We start from the raw sequence: 16,582 nt of genomic DNA, 5'->3' as shown, positions 1-16,582 counted from the left end.
CCTTTCACGGCTGTGTTAGCATGTACCATGTTGCGATGGTTACCATAACGGCTGAGTGAGGAGGAGGAACAGTGATTAAAATCTACGTTCTGTACAGGTGAAGTGTTTCAATAACCCACCCATTTAAGCCTGTTAGAGTTTTGAGAAAAGAAAAACCACTGGCAGCGCAACGGATTGAATTACAGAGAGGTTCCATTGATCAGAATTTACAAGATTAGAAAAAAAAAAAAAACCTGCTCACTCAGGGTGATGGGTTAAATGCAGAGGACAAATTTCACTGTGTGCACTGTGTGCTGTGCACAACATGTGACAATCACTTTAGAGATTTCTTGACAAATAGGTAAGAAATAACACTCCAAAAAGTCACAATAAAAATAAAAAAATTCCCTGCAGTAAGACGAAAAGGAAGCACAGTCATAGTCACAGGAAACTTAGCGGCAATCAAAGTGTCTTAAACACTATATCAAGAGTAATATTTTCGAAGTAAAAGGAGTGTCCTCTGGATTTACATAGTTTAGTTGCAAAGCAAAGGACACGCTTTTTTACTGCATAAAGTGGGGACCAAATCAGCCACAGCTTAGGCTGGTACCTCTACTGTATTGCCTTTATTAATTACTGAATGGGGTTCTTTATGGAATTTGGACTTGGTCATATTAGAGCAACAGTTTCTCTTAAAAATGAAATTAGTAAATTAGTAAAACAGCTAATCAGGCGTGACACAGTTATCTAGTAACATTCGAGCCTTCTGGTTTTTTACTGAGTCACTTTTGATCAAATCTTATTTTTAGAAGAGCTGGAGCGTCCTTATCTTTTGCTCATAAAGGCCCTCGGCACCCCACATGCGACGCCGTGTAAATTGGGTGCCGCGAAGGGGCGGGGCCATGGGGGGGAGGAGCCAGCGGCGCGGACACTGCGCGCGACCGCGTCCCACCACCTCCACGGCCGACGCCTCGTGCACGCGCGCCAGACCGAAGCCGAACTGCGGAATAAGCGCGCCGGCACCGGAGCCCGAAACCGAATAGGACGAAACGAAGAAGGAGAAGACAAAATAGCTTCTTTTTGTTTTGTTTTTTTTTTTTTTTTTCGTCTGAAGAGAAATTGCGCGGAATATTGAATATTGTACATTTGTGTGCATGCATTTTTGAAGATACTGTCTAGTTGGTAAAACAATTCTTATATATATATATATATATATACTTCTGCGCAACCGGTGGACACGTTTCCCACGATGCCGTCTCCACCCGCGCGCTCCTGGGTTTAAAGAGGAAACTTGGCGAAGACACCCCGAAATATCCACGCGTGAAGACGCGGGAGGGGGCCACCATGTCTCAGGCCGAGGTCTTCTCCAAATTGCCCGCGACTTTCGACGCCGACTCGTGTTTTCCAGCCCGAATTCCGCCGCGGCGACGGAGACACTCGGCGAGCTCCCGGCGGACCGCGTACAGGCTCAACCGGATCCACGCCACGGAGCCGGACGCGCAGGGCGCCGCGCCGCCGCTGTCCCGGAGCCTGTCGTGGTCCGCCGACAGCGTCGCCTCCCCGGAGCCCCGGTCGCCGTCCTCCAGCAGCGCCACCGGAGGCTCGGACCCCGCGCCCGCCCGGCCAGGCTGGACCGCGGGGGAGCCGGCCGGCGGCCCCCTGGACGCCAGCACCGACTCGGACGAGGACGCCGGGCAGAAAAAGGCGACGCTGCCCCGCCCGCCCCGCGACAGCAGGTTCGAGCAGGAGGAGAGGGACGAGGTGGAGACCAAGGCCGTGGCGACCTCACCCGACGGCAGGTTCCTCAAGTTCAACATCGAGATCGGGAGGGGCTCCTTCAAGACCGTCTACAAGGGCCTGGACACGGAGACCACGGTGGAGGTGGCCTGGTGCGAGCTGCAGGTAGGCCTGAAGTTGGACAAATCCCCCACACTCCCATACATCCGTGGTGGCCTAGCGAGCAAAGCACCGTCCCCACACACTGCTCACCAAGGGTGATGGGTTAAAAGCAGAGGACATATTTCCTTGTGTCACTTTAACTTTCTTTTACATTTACAGCATTTATCAGGCGCCCTTATCCAGAGCGACTTACAATCAGTAGTTACAGGGACAGTCCCCCCCCCGGAGACATTGAGGGTTAAGTGTCTTGCTCAGGGACACGAAGGTAGCAAGTGGGATTAGAACCTGGGTCTTCTGGTTCAAAAGCGAGTGTGTTACCCACAAGGCTACTACCCCAATATTAATTAATCTACCCAAATAATTAAATTATTCAATTTAATACCCCATTGCTCACCCTGCTCACTCAGGGCGATGGGTTAAATGCAGAGGACAAATTTCACTGTGTGCACTGTGTGCTGTGCTGCTGTGTATCACATGTGACAATCACTTCACTTATAAAAGCAGAAAACTGATCAGATACTGAGAATATTACACCGCTGCGCTGATAAGCAAACTCTGAACGGCATGCAGGTACAATTAATAGACACTTTATCATCAGTGCAGTAAACCGGTCACAAAAGTAGAGGGTGAAGACAACGACTTTAAAGATTGCGGTGTTTTTGGTAAACGGACCCGAAGTGCACGCTTTTTGAAACGTGTAATTCAGCTATAATCCAAAACAAAAAAAGGATGGCGTGTTATTTGCTGATAGCTGCCTGGCTGTGTCTGCTCCCGCCGAACAACATCCAGAAAAGATAAATCTGCTGGTTTTATTTCTAATCTCAAAAGAGTCACGCAGTGTCATAGCCTTACGAGTCTCAACAGTCGGCGTCATGGTTTCGACTCTGACTTTTATAAAGTGTGCTGACACGACCTTGCTTAACCTTTCCTGTACCCGCGAGTCAGAGGTGGTCATGCGCGCCTCTAGCTTCCACTGCCGCGGTCTTCGGAGACCCCTGGGGAGGACCACGGCCATGTCATTTTTCTGCACCCGCGTCAGGTACGTTGCTAGCGTGGACCCCTGAGGACTGGGCTGGAAACCAAGCCAATTTCAGGTCCTGGGGCAGGACGAGGTGAGGCCAGTTCTGGCCGTTTTAAACCAGCGAGATCATTTACATTTACATTTACAGCATTTATCAGGCGCTATTATCCAGAGCGACTTACAATCAGTAGTTACAGGGACAGTCTCCCTGGAGCAACTCAGGGTTAAGTGTCTTGCTCAGGGACACAATGGTAGTGAGTGGGAATTGAACCTGGGTCTTCTGGTTCATAGGCGAGTGTGTTACCCACTAGGCTACTACCATCAGACATCCTCCAGCTTCTCGTTCGAGGTCTTGCACCAATGCGTCCTCATTTTTGTCATACGTGTACTAAACAAGTTGGACTTCTGATTGTATTGTTGTGTAGTTTTGGGAAGAGGCAACGCTGTCAGCTTTACAGTTTAGCATTTTTTGCTTTCTGCCCCTTTCTGGGTGATGTTTTTGGGCCGTCTCACTCTGTCACGACTTTTATTCCCATGGTCAAGGGCGCAAGGCAAGGGTGCCCTTGTATATTTTGGCTTGTGTTCCTGAAAGCCAGTCTCAGATACTGAGCTAATCTACTTGAGGCTGACCTCCTGTGGACAGCCGGTTGCGCTTGTGCCGACGACTCGAGCTTCCTGGCTTTTATCGCCGCTAATCTCTGTTTTCGTTGACAACCGGCAGCGCCAGCTCTCAGAAAATCGCGTGAAACTAAATAATAAGCTACTAGTGCTGTGCGGAGCCCAGGCCGAGGTCAGTGGCTGAGGGCATTGCCTCACATCTCCTCCGGGTTCAAGTGGGTCTCACCTCGATCTGTAGCAGCAGGCCTCCTGGGAGCTCAGCGGGAACGTGGTGGGCACCAGCGCACCACACCTGCGGCTGGCAGTAGCCTAGTGGGTATCACCAAAGTCACAGGTTCAGACCCCACGTACTACCACCATGTCCCTGAGCAAGACATTTAACCCCGAGTGTCTCCAGGGGGACTGTCCCTGTAACTACTGATTACAAACCGCTCGGGATAAACACCATAAATGCAAATTCTGGACCTTGAATCCAAATCCAGTCCTGCGGGGACGTTGGTTTAATAATGGCTGTTCTTGAATTGCTCCGAGAGCAATATTAAACAGCATACCTATCAGAACTGACACGCTTGTGCCTGATGTGCATGCTTACAGCTGAAATACACAATGGAATGTGTTTTCCATATTATGTTATTAATATATAATACTATAGGCATCAAATTCTGTGATCTGTGTAAAAATGTTCATACCATGTTGATAAAATGGCCTAAACTGATATTGGTACAATGTTCTGACTATGTCTTGATATCAGAACCCACTGCTTGACTGTAAAAAGGCTGAGGGTGAGGCTAGACAAACACACGTACAAATATAACTTCAGCGGCGGCTTCTCGAAGGGGTGTCTCCTCATGACCTTTAGATATGCTCAGTGCCACACGCGGGTTGCGCAAAAAAAAACAAATCGCACCTTTCAGTCACACCCATGACCTGACAGCTGTTGTCGGAGACAGTGTCTTCGGGCCATGCGATTTCGCCGAAGACGGTACATTCCAGGGTGGCGCTTTGCTGGAATGTCCTTTTTCCGGCAACCCGGAGGTTAATCCTCCAGACAGAGGGTGGAAAGCGACTTTTAATTCGCCCCCCCCCGATTAATTAGCCTCAGAATTGACAAGGGAGTTAGAAGCGGGTGCCATGGTGATGGTGGCGGCCGATTAGCCTCCAGGGAGCTTTTTCAATATTGTGTTTGTGAGACAATCCACGCTCCTGGGATTTGGATGGGTTTGCGTCTTCTTTCGCCTCTAGCAGATAAAAGATGCTCCTGTTTATATACGTGTAGTAGCCTAGTGGGTAACACACTCGCCTGTGAACCAGAAGACCCGGGTTCGAATCCCTGAGCAAGACACTTAACCCTAAATTGCTCCAGGGGGACTGTCCCCTGTAACTACTGATTGTAAGTCGCTCTGGATAAGGGCGTCTGATAAATAATGTAAATGTGAATGTAAATGTAATGTGTAAAAAAAGATGCTCCCGCGTTTATATACGTTTAAAATATATTTGAAGCTCTTACGCTACTTCCTACAAGTTTATTCTGGGCTATGTCAAAGGAAGGGTGACATTTATGCTCTGCTTCCCTTTTTTTTTTTTTTTTTATTTAAGCAGAGTGATATTTACTTTGGAAGCCTTCAGCAGCAGACATATGAGCATTATTAGATTGCAGTGCACAGAAGAACTAATGATGTGATTTGACCACGGGCCCACAAAGCAGATAACGGCAAACCCGCGGCCACAGATGCAGAGCTTATCATGTTATACCAACCCATTTCCAGCTCCGTACAGCAGAAACGTGCGTCCTGCGCTGCTGCTGAAGATGCAGACGGTCAAGAGGCCTGACTGCAGCTGTCACGTCTGTCTGTATGCTAATTTACGGCCCGCCGTGTACGGAGTGTGGACCGTCACCTAACACCCATCAGGGAATTCGTACGCGTCGGGGTTTGGAGAAAGCACCGGCGGGCGGGAGAGTTGTTTTTCTGCCGTAGGATCAGGCTGGCGGGGCAATGAATGAATAAGTATACATGATATTTTGGGGTCGACGGATATTAAACGGATGCCAATCGTTCACGCTCAGCAATCAGCTTTATCTGTTGTCATGCATGTTATTGCTGGTGAAATTTGCATAATTGCAAAGGCTCTCAAAAATGTGTTTATTCATCATAACAGGGAATTTTAATTTAATTCAATGCAACAAAAGAAGAATGCTGACAATATGCTTATAAGACATTATTTTTTGCCATTATCTTATACCATTAATATATAATAAATAAAGGAGCATTCACAAATATGACTTTGGGTGCTGGTGCTACTTACTAGTTGTTACAGAATTGCTTGCAAAACACCCTCGCTCTCCCATTACTCTATTATTTAGTTGAAAACGATCTCTTGCGGGGCCTATTTTACTTCCTGGTGTGTTTTTTGTTTTGTGTGTGACATCAGTCAGCTGTCTCTGGCACCAAAACAACAAAGCCCGGCCAAACAGGTATAGAATGAGTGGCCTTCCAGCATGAATGGGCTTCCATCAACAGTAGTGAATGCAGCGCAAATAGTTCCAAGCCGTCATTTTGTACCCAGAATCTGGAGTCATTCAGCATAACTAATACACAGAAGAAAAAAGCTGCCGACTATTGCGTGGAATATATCTTTTTTTTTTTTTTCATCAAATACGATGCAGACTTTGACTCGTGTTCTTGACTTATGGCTAAGACCTATGGCGTTGTTCTTAAAGGGGATTCGGTCATTGACAGGTTTTGAACTTTTGGTTTCATGCTAAACAGCCACAAACACACCTCCGTCCTCTGATCCTCCTTTGTACATGAAGTATTAAAGAGGATTTCCAGCGTTTCTGGGTACATGTGACCTTGTTGGCGGTGGATAAAGTCCCTTAAGCCACCGAAGAGACCAAGCTAATTAACGTCTCCTTTCGCCCTCTTTGTTTTTGTTTACCGCTTTTGAGACCGACACCTTTCTGTGCACGCAGTAGCGCTTTTCGCATTCCCCAGAAACCTTCCTGTTAATGCAGCATCCTGTTTAAGCTCCGCAACACTGGATAAGGGTGCAGGTTTTCAGCACCGCCGTACGACCATATACAACAATGAAAATGCACTTCCTCTGTCACGAAGGAATGAACACAGCAGAGATAAATGCATTAGTGCTGGCCCGAACAAGTGAAGCCCTTTCATAAACATTTACTTCCTTTAAAAGTGGAGGAGACCCGCGGGAATGGGATCCAGAGATCCTCCATTATTTAGGTCTGGTGACGAACCTGCCCTCGTGTTTATTTATTGAAGAGCGGGAAATGCACCTTCTACCTTCTGATCCACGTTCATTTCCACCTGTTAGGCAGGTACAAAGCGATTTTCTCCCCTGACATGTTGCTTCATGTCGGACTAGACGCTTTTTATGTCGATTCGCTCTCAGTGACAAATGACTGCACTGCGTCTGGAGTGGCTCTGTGAGCCTACTCATTCTTCAGCTTTTCCATGACCTTGGGCAATATTCATTTCTCTGAGGTCTCTGAGCAAGTATCTTTCCCTTTTTTTGTTTTATTAAACCACTGTGGCAGTATCTGAAAACAGCGTTGGTCTGAGCTGCCACTTCCTTCTGTGGTCTGGGCCTTTTTCCTCCTCATTGGCCTTTGAAGATCACTATTAGATCTTCTTGATGTTGTGTGAAAGGCATCAGAGAATCGTGACTTTACTTTCCATTTAACCATGCAGTAAAAACATTATTTGCTTTAAAAATAATCTGAGGTGTTTCAGTGCAATCTTTTCCGATGGTGTGGTGTCTGCTCTCCAGACCCGTTCATAAGGACAAGCTTTACTGCTCAACAGCTCAGCAACATCAGACTTGCAGAACCAGAGTGGCAGAGTAGAAATAATACTGTCTTAACATGTTGCTCCTCTGTAAATTTCTCTGCCTAATTATTGGTTTGACTATGGGCTTTGATGAGATTTGCACTCTGTACATCTGAGTTGTAAAATAGGGCATGCCCAAGACAAATCATTTTTACTGACGTCTAGCAGATCTAAATCCAAGCAATTACCGATGACTGTGATTTTGTGATGGATAAGAGATCGAATCACTCTGATGCATGTTACCTTGTAGTTTATTGAATTTGAGCATTATTCAATTTGAGCATAATTCAATTCAATTCAAATGATCATTAAGCTCTTATTTTAACAACCTCTTTATTTTGAATTCTTATTACATTATAATTATAACACACTCGCCTATGAACCAGAAGACCCAGGTTCAAATCCCACTTACTACCATCGTGTCCCTGAGCAAGACACTTAACCCTAAGTTGCTCCAGGGGGGACTGTCCCTGTAACTTTGGATATGGGCTTTTGATAAATGCTGCAATAAAAAGCTGTAATTAAATAAGTAATTACTGCATTTATTTCTAGCAACCTATCAGCAAAGGTGACCAGAACGTATACCAGTTCCCTTTAGTCAGGAACAATCAGGAAATCATGCACTCTAGTTAGTGTGGCAATGTACTTGCAATATCAATGTTGCAGTAATAAAAGTTGAGTGCTGAGTCTCTGCACTTGTAACCATGGTCAGTGTGTAATTTCTTATTTGTTTCCTTGCTGCAGACTGAAGTATTTGCATATTACAAATTTTTAGCTGCCAGTAAAAGTGCAGCAGGAGAAATTGTGGTTTTCAGCAGCCTCTGTGTTTTTGTGAGGTAGGAAGGCAATGCGTAAGATGTATGCCATATTGTCATTTTACTCAATCGTGGAACTGATGTCTCTCGAAATCCAATTGTACTAAGCTAACTTAAGCTACCTCCTACCATTTCAGGCCCTGTTCTTACTTGATTTCTTGTTATCACTCCCGCTCACTCCCACACAACACAAAATGCAGATGACAGGCCTCGGGTTATTTAAATTAAATTCAAGACAAATCTTGTATATTTACTCACTGGCAAAAAAATGGTTCTCCCTATTAATGGGTAGCAAAATACAGTTTTATAGAATTAGTAGAACCCATTGTGGCTGTTGTGCATGCATGTGCAGCTTTGAGGTTTTGCAGTCTCTCACAGTCCAAGGCTATGTCCTTCAGTGGGAGATAAAAGCAGCAGTCTGATTAAAATAACCCCATTTGCACTGCCTTTCAGAGTTTATAGAAGCTTATGTACCTCAAATACAATATATATCAAACATAACAAAGAAGGTGCCCATTTTGCAAGGGACTTTAGAGGCATCTTTAAATGAAATTTGCTCCTATTTTTAAGGTCATAAGCCAACACCTCTGCAACCGCTAGGACTTTTCATGTTATTGCTCCAAATTATGTGTCCACTAGATAGAAATAAGCTGCTTGAAGTCCAGATGTAGCTGAACTGTTTCAGTGTGTCTGGGGGATATGTAAAGCTCGTTCCTCTTCGGGTCATTAGTAATCAGGAAGGAGAGATTGTGTCAGGCTTGCTTTAACTTCAACTGTCCACTTTTCCACGATTGACGCGCCCTTGCTTAAAGCGTCCTATTTACTTGCACTTCCAATGAAATTCACACCCAAATTGCTGCATAGTGGCAATGTCTTTTTAATTCTAAGTAATCTGACCACGTCTAAACAAGTAATAAAGGGTTATGTTTTGACTGCCAGTGGACATTTCTGTTTTTGATTTTTCTTTGAAAAGCCCTTATTGTTGCTGTTCCATGTTGTGCCAGTTCAGTGTGACTCATTATAAGAAGGGAAAATTCAGTGCACAGAACATGACAAAATGAACTTATGACCTGGAGGTTGTGATTTCACAGAGGAAGTATTTGTCTGTTATTTGTGGTTTCCAGTACGGCAAATGCCCTAGGAGTCGAAATGTGGTTTCTCAATAGTGATAATTTCCCAAAATTTAAAATTAGAAATATTTTTTCCCCATGTTAATTAATATTTTTTTGTATCTCTTAACAATGATATGGATATTCTGCCCACCCTGAATATGCTCCTGTTTTATTATCCTTGAACAATACATACAAATCATGATTATTAATATAGTTGACAGTCAACCAAACACAGGTTTTCATGCTTAAATGAAGCAGTTTAGATAATAAGTGATGCATTGTGAGAGTAAATACAGTTGCTGTAGCTCTTATAGCAGTATTGCATCACAAAACCAGACAAATCAGAGCACCACCTACCTCCATACACATATCCCCCCCTAGAACCATGTGACTGCAGGAGGATAACAAAGCCTGGATATTGTTTCAGCATATCGCTCCTTTCACAGTGGCAAACAGGAGCAGCTGTCTGCCCAATGGGGGCTGGGCTCCACATGCAGCAACATTGACCTGTCTGGCCATGTGTCTTTTGAGATGCATCAGAACATATAAAATAAATGCATGTTTTTTAGTTCAAGTAGCTCCTAACAAAGGCCACGGTTTTGTTGAATTGGCCCCCATTTTAAACCTGTAGACTTCAGCTGTCCTCTGCTATTTTGGAGTAACAATTTTCATTAATAGTCGAGCAAAAGGAATTGAATTGTGTCAGTAAAAGCATTCCCAGCATTCCCAAAGACTTCAAAGACTAATGACCTGTTTTCAGTGTTTATTATTATAATACAACGTTAAACTGTTTAAACATTCTTTCCATGTTAGAGCACCAGTTCTGGACACTATGTGGTTTTGAACGGCATATTTTGCACATAATTTCGTTATAATTTTGTCACGCATCAGTCTACCTGTTGTGACCTGTTGTTTATGCCATAAGGAAGCTTTTCCCACTTTTTCTTATTTTGGAGCCTTATTCCAAAATGGATTGAATAATTTTTTTTCTCGAGGTTTTGGAAAATCTAATACAAAAAAAAATACTTAAAACAAACATAAGTATTCACAGCCTTTGCCATGAAGCTGAGCTCAGGTACAATCTGTTTCTCCTGATCATCCTTGATGTTTCTGCAGCTTAATTGGAGTCTATCTGTGGAAAAAAACAGTTGATTGGACCTGATTTGGAAAGCCACACACCTGTCTATATAAGGTCCCACACTTAACAGTTCATGTCAGAGCACAAACCAAGACAGTATTATCTCAAGCCACAAATCTGGAGAAGGTTACGGAAAAAATGTATTCTGTTTTGAAGGTGAGCACAGTGGCCTCCATCATCCGTTGATGGAAAAAATTCAATTCCACCTGGACTTTTCCTAGAGCTAACCTAAACTGAGTGATTGTTGTAGAAAGGCCTTTGGGAGATGACCAAGAACCCAATGGACAGAGGAGAACCTTTTAGAAGTACAACCATCTCTGCAGGCCTGTATGGTAGAGTGGCCAGATGGGAGCCACTCCTTAGTAAAAGGAACATGGCAGCTCACCTGGAATATGCCAAAAGGCACCTGAAGTACTAACAGAAAATTCTCTGTTCTGATGAGTCAAAGATTGACTCAGTGGCAGGAATGGCCTAACAGTTAAAGAAGCCGCCCGGTACAAATCCCACAAGTGCCACTGAGGTGCCACTGAGCAAAGCACCGTCCCCACACACTGCTCCCCGGGCACTTGTCATGGCTGCCCACTGCTCACCAAGGTTGATGGTTAAAAGCAGAGGACACATTTCGTTGTGTCACCATGTGCTCTGCTGCAGTGTATCACAATGACAATCACTTCACTTTCACTTTCATTGAACTCTGTGGTATGAATGCCAGGTGTCACATTTGGAGGACGTGGTAGTAGGGGGTAGTAGTAGCCTAATGGGTAAAACACTTGCTTTTGAACTCGACAACCCAGGTTCAACAAACTCGACAAACCCCACTTACTACCATTGTGTCCCTGAGCAAGACACTTAACCCTAAGTTGCTCCAGGGGGGACTGTCCCTGTAACTACTGATTGTAAGTCACTCTGGATAAGGGCGTCTGATAAATGCCAGAAATGAGAGACAGATGACTGCAGAAATGAAGACATCCTGGACAGAGCGCTCTTGCACCAATGCTTCCTATCTAACCTGGTGGAGCTTGAGAGGTGCTGCAAAGAGGAATGGGCGAAACTGGCCAAGGTTAGGTGTGCCAAGCTTTTGGCATCATATTCGAAAAGACTTGAAGCCAAACGTGCATCAGCAAAGTATTGAGCAAAGGCAGTGAATACTAAGGTACAAAATAAATTTGACAAAACCTAAAATAAACGTAAACGTAAAATTCTTAAATAAAAATGTATTTATTTCATTTTGGAATAAGGATGTAACAAAACAAAATGTGTATCCAGATACACTGTAACTTGCCCGTGGTCCTCAGAAGCATCTGAAGTCACTCTGAGAGTGTGAAATCAGAGAGAAGGATCAACAGATCCATCTAAACCAACCCAATAGACTGAGGCCCCCACACGCAGTCACATTTCGGCGAATCGGTGGAGGCTGCGGCCTGCTGAAAGGTTCTCCTCTGACGTTATGAGAGTGGAAGCGTCTCTGGCACAAATACTCCAGATTAACCACCATTGCCACATAACAGCCCAAAGCTCAAGGCAAGGCATCTGGCTCCAGTTGTGAATCCCATTCAGATGGGCAGCAGCGCTCAGAGCCACAGATACACGTGCTGCCCACACACGCCAGCCTTTGTTCAAACTGCGGTTCAGGAGGATAGAGGGCGGGTCTGTGAAGTACTGGGACAAAGCTTTGTGCTTTAACCTGCTCCGCCTTGCTTTCAGTGTAGCGCTGTGTCTTAAAACCACATTGTGCACATGTGGGTACAGAGAGGAATATGGAGTTCCTGTGATTATTCAGTTAGGACACTCAATGCGGCTACAGAACACCCCACTGGCCTAGTACACTGTCTCCCTCCGGTTTTAAGTGTGTGTGTGTGTGTGTGTGTGTGTTTGCCTGTAATCATTTTTATTCTGCGCTTGCCATTCTTCGAAATCTTACTGGGGTGAAATGTGCAGTTATTATTTTCAGTTACTTTACTTGTATTTGTAAGACGCTGCAAACCAGCAGAAAAAGTGTAAAATGCTGCCGCATCTGTGTGAAATGATAATTACGGCTTAAACGGCTGGTGGGGAGGTCATGTGAAGTGCATTGTGCAACTAAACACTACGGATGAAGCTGTGATACTGGATACTACAGTGAGTAGTATCGGCGTTCAGTATGGAATACATCAAATGTGGACTCTGAGCGACACTCTTAGCAGATTAACACGTTGAAGTTACGATGCAGATGAAACAGGTCAAAGTTGCACGTAAGTCAGTAATATGCAGGCTGGATCATTTTAAGGGTTTTTAAAGACCAAATGAACAAGAGGGCGTGCTCTGCGTCTGTAGTTGCTTTGGTTTTGTTATTGCTTTTCCTCAGCTTGTACTATGTCTGGCATGTGACTACACTGTCCTACTGCCCCTTCATATCTATTCCTGAGGGACGGCGCTGTTGCTAAAAGCTGTTTGACTTTGACTAAAATAGCATCTAGACCTACAGTACTATATATAGGCAGTTGTCTGCTTCATTGCTGCCTTTAATGTTGTGTTATGTTCTATTAAAATATCTACAGGTCATTCTCTGAAACGTCTGAAGAAGTTAAAACCAACATAATCTTCAGCCACCATGGGTTTGTTATCATCATTTTTACAACCTCCCTGAGGTGAAAATCCTCGCTAATAGCGTCTTTATAGATGAACAAAGAGGCCCTTGGATACACAGAGTCAGTCTGAAGATGAGCAGCACCCAGAATTCATAGCCTCTATGTCACAGCTCACATTTCAGCTGCCTCTTTCACAAAACACCACTGGATAATCCACTTTTTTATTGACGTCATAAATCCACTGGTTAGGGACTGTTTTGAAAGGGGAGGAAGGAAGCCAGGCGGTGGGAGACCTCGACATTGTGAATTTGCAGCTTGAGCTGTTTTTGATGTAAGAAAGTGGAGCTTTTCCTGTCTCATGGAGAACATGGTGCCTGTGAGTAGGGCTGCACCAATCTGGCGTTCTCGGTTCCGGTACCAGTACCAACACCTGGAGTTTGGTCTGATCCTAAATACCGATACGATACCAGTATTTAATGAGTAAACTGTCTTATTGTGGGGAGGAGTTTTTCTGTTACGTTTAGGGAAACACAAGACCTAAATTTTCACTTAAATACCGTTTTCTGTATTGAAAGACAATATGAAAATGACACAAATGTTTGTAATGGGTGGTAGTGGCCTAGTAGTGACCTATGTCTTGCCTATGAACCAGAAGACCCAGGTTCAAATCCCACTTACTACCATTGTGTCACTGAGCAAGACACTTAACCCTAAGTTGCTCCAGGGGGGGACTGTCCCTGTAAGTACTGATTGTAAGTCGCTCTGGATAAGGGCGTCTGGTAAATACCGTAAATGTATGTAACCGAATATACACTTATTACAAACGCAATATTTGTTGTGCAAATATTTGATTACAACAAAGATGGACTTTTTCTATAAATTGTAAGTCAACTACTGTCAGGAATTAAAATCCAGTCGAGCAAATAAACGTGATCAATCAAAATATAAATTGATTTTATAAACTAAACTTTCAATCAAAAACCATTTATTGTTTATTGCAAAAAGGATCAGCAGATATTGACATTTGCTGATCCTCAGCGAGGGTGACCTGTCACTCTTACTGCTCACGTAAAAGCATTAAGAAGTCTGTGTACCACACTCACGATCCCACCACATAATATTTATACCTCTTTATTTATTTTTATGAAAGTTAAGTGATTGTCATTGTGAAACACTGCAGCACAGCACATTTTACACACAACGGAATGTGTCCTCTGCTTTTAACCATCACCCTTGTTGAGCAGTGGGCAGCCATGACAGGCGCCCGGGGAGCATCATGTGGGGACGGTGATTGGCTCAGTGGCACCTCAGTGGCACCTTGGCAGATCAGGATTCGAACCGACAACTTTCTGATTACAACCGCTAGGCCACCACTGCCCCGTCTATAAGTCTAATTTTGGGTGACCAGATGTCCTCTTTACTCCAGACATGTCCTTTTTGGATCCTGGACATTGCGTTTTTTTTTAATTGTCTGGGTTTTTGGAGCTGCTTAAATATTCGTCACACCGTGGTCATCCTACAAGCATCCTTCACTTCCACTTGCGCTAGTGGAATGGTTTCTTGTGTCACTGCCCGCTTTGCTGGGTACAGCAAAAGATCACTCTTCAGGTGCGCTAAACAATAGGTTTCAGAGCGCAGTGCCATACTTGTCGCATTTGGTCTGCAAGCAGCTTTACCTAAGGTCAAAGGATATAGTGTGCGCACGCATATAAAACTTTTAATAACCTACAATTTAACTGAAAAGATTGGTTTCTTAGATCGACACACCCAAACCAATTATGTGAATCATGCATTAATCGATATCCGATACATTGGATCGGTGCATCCCTACCTATGAGTGAGGATATCTCCGAAACTGTAAAGATAACCCTAAATTCAGGATTTCCTTTCCAATTTGACAATTACTTGTATCTTCTGAAACACACAAGTCTTTGCAACATGTCAGATTAAGGAAGGCCTCAGATCTGATGACCTTGATGACTTTTGTTACTATTTATGTGTTTATTTATTTCACAACAATTTGTTTAACAACAGAATCTGATTTTAATATGTAACAGATGAAAACTTCCCTGCCATGGGCTTGTGCCCAGAGTCCCTTGATGGGCTCCGGCAACCATGACCCTGATCTGTATCTATGGATAGTGAGTTCAAGAAACTCCATTAACTCCATTTATCCATTATATTTAAATATTTAGTACATTTTAGTTTGCAGCCTGTGCAGTATAGGTAATGCACGTCAAACTCTGTTTGTTTTATACTATTTTTGTTTGTTGGTGGTGTCTTTTTTTCAATGTCATATACGCAAATTTACACTATTCACCCTAAACACCAGTTAAACATGCACTGTGGTGTTCTGTCCCAGTGTTTTTGCCAGCCTGCTGCCCTGCCATGAGCACTGCTTATGTAAAGCTGTCCTGCCTCTCCCGGCCAAATATTTTCAGCTGAGAGGGTCTCATGTGGAGCTCCTACGGGGGCTTAGAATGCACTTCACCATACCCTGCAGGGCAGTGATATGACCCCCTGTTCATCTGCAAGTCAGTGTTCCGTGTGATGCAGGGCCGCTTAGACTCAGGCTCATTTTGATTGTGCCTAATGTAAGTGTAGAAATGTTTTGTGGACTTTCAGCAAAACCAGAACATTGCATTTTCATTTAATATTTGGCTATTTTGATTTACCAGTAAAACTGGCATGCAGATTCCTGTTTAGTATCATATTAGTATCTGAATATAGCTCTGAATCTATTCAGCATATTTATGTTGCATATTCTAATAAGTCATATTAAGTTTTCTGCTACCCTTGGTTAAAAAATAAAGATAAAACACATATAGGCTGCATAAAATATGCACATTTAACTGATGCAATTATACAAACACAGCATGCTTACTTTTGAAAGTACATGCACAACTTCATAATGGTCTTCTTGGGCTGCATTGCTTTCATGTTAGAAACTCTTGAAATGAAATTGAGTCTAACACTCCCTGTAATCTTGCAAAAAACCCCTGAACACCTTTGTCCAGGGTCTCTAAAGTGAACATTCTGTTTCAAAGAAAAGTACTTCACACGTGTGTAGGGCTGTGCTGTGTTCAGCTGCTTACTGTCCATTAAAATCATATTAGCAAAGTTAAAGTGAAGTGATTGTCACTTGTGATACACAGCAGCACACCACACGGGGCAATTTGTCCTCTGCATTTAACCCATCACCCTGAGTGAGCAGTGGGCAGCCATGACAGGCGCCCGGGGAGCAGCGTGTGGGGACGGTGCTTTGCTCAGTGGCGCCTCAGTGGCATTTGGTAGATCGGGATTCGAACTGGGAACCTTCTGATTACGGGGCCGCTTCCTTAACTGTTAGGCCACCTTTGCCCCGTGTACTGGCTCTGGTTTGGGAAGATTATATTTACTGAGTAATATGAATCCAAAATATAGCATTTCCTTTTTGGATATGCATTTGAAGACTATGGAAGAGTATGAAGACTACAGTGCTAAATGCTGATGTGAAGATCACAATATAAATGGGCTTTTCACATGACTTAAATCAAATATTTTCTATATTGAGAAGAATGAGAACGATGAACAACAAAAGCACCT

The 16,582-nt window shown here is 43.9% G+C and overlaps 1 protein-coding gene across 2 annotated transcripts in view; it reads left to right on the top strand.

Moving 5' to 3' along the window:
- Nucleotides 1–940: 940 nt before the first annotated feature.
- wnk4b (WNK lysine deficient protein kinase 4b) overlaps nt 941–16,582 on the top strand; it is a 41,566-nt gene continuing 25,924 nt past the window's right edge. The window contains exon 1 of one of the 2 annotated variants that reach the window (XM_028987193.1): nt 941–1,881. In XM_028987193.1, the coding sequence (XP_028843026.1) occupies nt 1,324–1,881 (558 nt within the window). In that variant the 5' untranslated portion in view covers nt 941–1,323. The remainder of the gene's footprint in view (nt 1,882–16,582) is intronic. The other variant, XM_028987192.1, reaches the window with a different exon arrangement.

This window comes from Denticeps clupeoides, chromosome 7 (assembly GCF_900700375.1).
Source record: "Denticeps clupeoides chromosome 7, fDenClu1.1, whole genome shotgun sequence".
NCBI lineage: Eukaryota > Metazoa > Chordata > Actinopteri > Clupeiformes > Denticipitidae > Denticeps > Denticeps clupeoides.
This window is presented reverse-complemented; position numbering and strand designations above follow the sequence as displayed.